The 2,103-nt window shown below is 37.4% G+C and overlaps 1 protein-coding gene across 1 annotated transcript; it reads left to right on the forward strand.

Moving 5' to 3' along the window:
* The first annotated feature begins 407 nt into the window (after nt 1–407).
* Nucleotides 408–2,023, forward strand: LOC129565493 (SKI8 subunit of superkiller complex protein). Its single transcript, XM_055440443.1, has 4 exons — nt 408–593; nt 724–1,254; nt 1,354–1,541; nt 1,705–2,023. The coding sequence occupies exons 1-4, from the start codon at nt 591–593 to the stop codon at nt 1,973–1,975; spliced, it is 993 nt and encodes a 330-aa protein (XP_055296418.1). The 5' UTR covers nt 408–590; the 3' UTR covers nt 1,976–2,023.
* The last annotated feature ends 80 nt before the right edge of the window (nt 2,024–2,103 follow it).

The raw sequence follows: 2,103 nt of genomic DNA on the forward strand, positions 1-2,103 counted from the left end.
AATGACTATAAATCTATGTCATGATTGGCGTTTCGATCAAAATGAAAATTTACGTACTGAACGTATCGCATACACATACATGGACAGTGGTGAATGCGTTACCAAATGAAAATGGAAATCGTTAACTCAATGCACCGTTTGACATTGACACTATGGCCGCGATGTTTGAATGCGAACGTTTCAATTCGAATTTTTCTGTTATTTTCATACAATTTTTCGTTTAAAATCCAATTCCACTTGTAATTTTGTGAATATATTTGAAAATTTCGCTTTAGAACATTTTCTCTGGATATTTTTAACTTTGGATCCTACGATTTCGGTTTCAATTGTATGCTTGCGTTCGTATTGAACGGTTTGACATTTTGAACGTTTTTTTCCCTGTACTTGTGACGCAGACTGTCACATACGCTACAAACGTCACTTGCTTCACCAGTTGAGGCAAACATACACAGTAAATAACAACAGCGGCAAAAGTGATTGGAACCTCAGCGAAATTTGTTTGATTTTTTCAAGTTTAAAATACTTCATCGGCATTTTTTAAAATTCGGTATTGGTTTAAATTGGACGTTGTTTCATTCAAATCATTCAAAATGGTGAGTTTGCTATAATCGGCATTTATTTATGGGTTTTCAAACTGAAGAAGCCAATATTACGAACATAACCACAAATTCAAACCACTTTCCGAAAATAAGCTGATAAATGATTTTTTTCGTTTGTTTTTAGTATTCATTATTGCACAAACAAGAATTCGCTCATGACGAGAGCATTTGGTGTGTGGCTTGGGGTCGAACTCGAACCGGTGACGGTGAAAAATCCGATGCGGAAATGAAAGAAGGCGACGAAGATACAAAAGAGAAATCAAACGAAGGTGAATTGAATGATTTCATTGTGACTGGCAGTTTGGATGATACAGTCAAGATTTGGGATGTGAAAGGTGATCGTTTTGATTTGCAGCAACAGCTTAGTGGTCATTCGTTGGGTGTCGTTTCGGTTGCAGTCAGCAGCGATGGAAAAACAATTGCAAGCAGTTCTCTTGACTCTGGTTTGTGTATTTGGAAAACTGAAACAGGACAAATGTTGAATCAAGCCGCACTCGGTCCAGTCGATCTGTGGACGGTGGCATTCTCACCTGATGACAAATACGTTATTTCTGGCTCACACGAGGGAAAAATCTCCCTGTATGACGTTGAAACCGCTAAACCCGAACAAGTTTTGGATCCACAAAACGGAAAATTCACCTTGAGCATTGCATATGTAAGCAAGGAACACAACGAATTTTAATTTACTCGAATTTTTTTTATTTTTATTTTTAATTTTGGAATAATTTTTATTTATTTGTCTCTGTTCGCATAGAGTCCCGATGGAAAATACATCGCCAGTGGTGCTATTGATGGAATCATCAATATCTTTGATGTGGCAGCTGGAAAAGTGGCCCAAACACTTGAAGGTCACGCTATGTCCGTGCGTAGTTTGTGCTTCTCGCCCGATTCTCAGATGCTTTTGACGGCTTCCGACGACGGTCACATGAAACTTTATGATGTGTAAGTGTCAATTATCGCGTTGTATATCAATGGTATTGAAAAGCAAATCATAAAAAGAAAGAATTTCCATGAATCAAAAGCAAGATTTGTGTGAATCATCATTGAATTGCTTCAAAATTCAAAAGTAGATAGATTTCAACTGTTGTTTCTTCTTTGTTTACAGTGTACATTCTGACATAGCTGCTACGTTATCTGGTCATGCATCATGGGTGTTGAGTGTGTCATTCTCGGAAGATGGAAAGCACTTTACCTCATCGTCCAGTGACAAAACCGTCAAAATTTGGGATGTTGCCGAGCGAAAATGTGTGCACACATTCAACGAACATTTGGATCAAGTGTGGGGCGTAAAATACAGTCCAGATAGCAACAAAGTGGTCTCAGTTTCAGAAGATCGAAGCATTAACCTATACGACTGCCCAGCAAATATCGTTTAAACAAACCAATAAAAATTATTAAGTCTTATGTACAACATTTTCACTAAACGGGTTCCTCTTTTATTTTCTATTCCAATCCAATTCAATCAATATTCTCTATGCTGTTTGTTTGAGTCCAATGTGAATCA

This window comes from Sitodiplosis mosellana, unplaced genomic scaffold (genome assembly GCF_009176505.1).
Source record: "Sitodiplosis mosellana isolate CC-2019 unplaced genomic scaffold, AAFC_SMos_1.0 Smas_scaffold_3, whole genome shotgun sequence".
In the NCBI taxonomy this organism is placed as follows: domain Eukaryota; kingdom Metazoa; phylum Arthropoda; class Insecta; order Diptera; family Cecidomyiidae; genus Sitodiplosis; species Sitodiplosis mosellana.

Bases quoted from the DNA above. Each gene is read 5' to 3' on its own strand.
- LOC129565493 (XM_055440443.1), top strand. The intron at 1,255-1,353 runs GTAAGCAAGGAA...CTGTTCGCATAG, and splicing joins TCACCTTGAGCATTGCATAT to AGTCCCGATGGAAAATACAT. The intron at 1,542-1,704 runs GTAAGTGTCAAT...CTTTGTTTACAG, and splicing joins CACATGAAACTTTATGATGT to TGTACATTCTGACATAGCTG.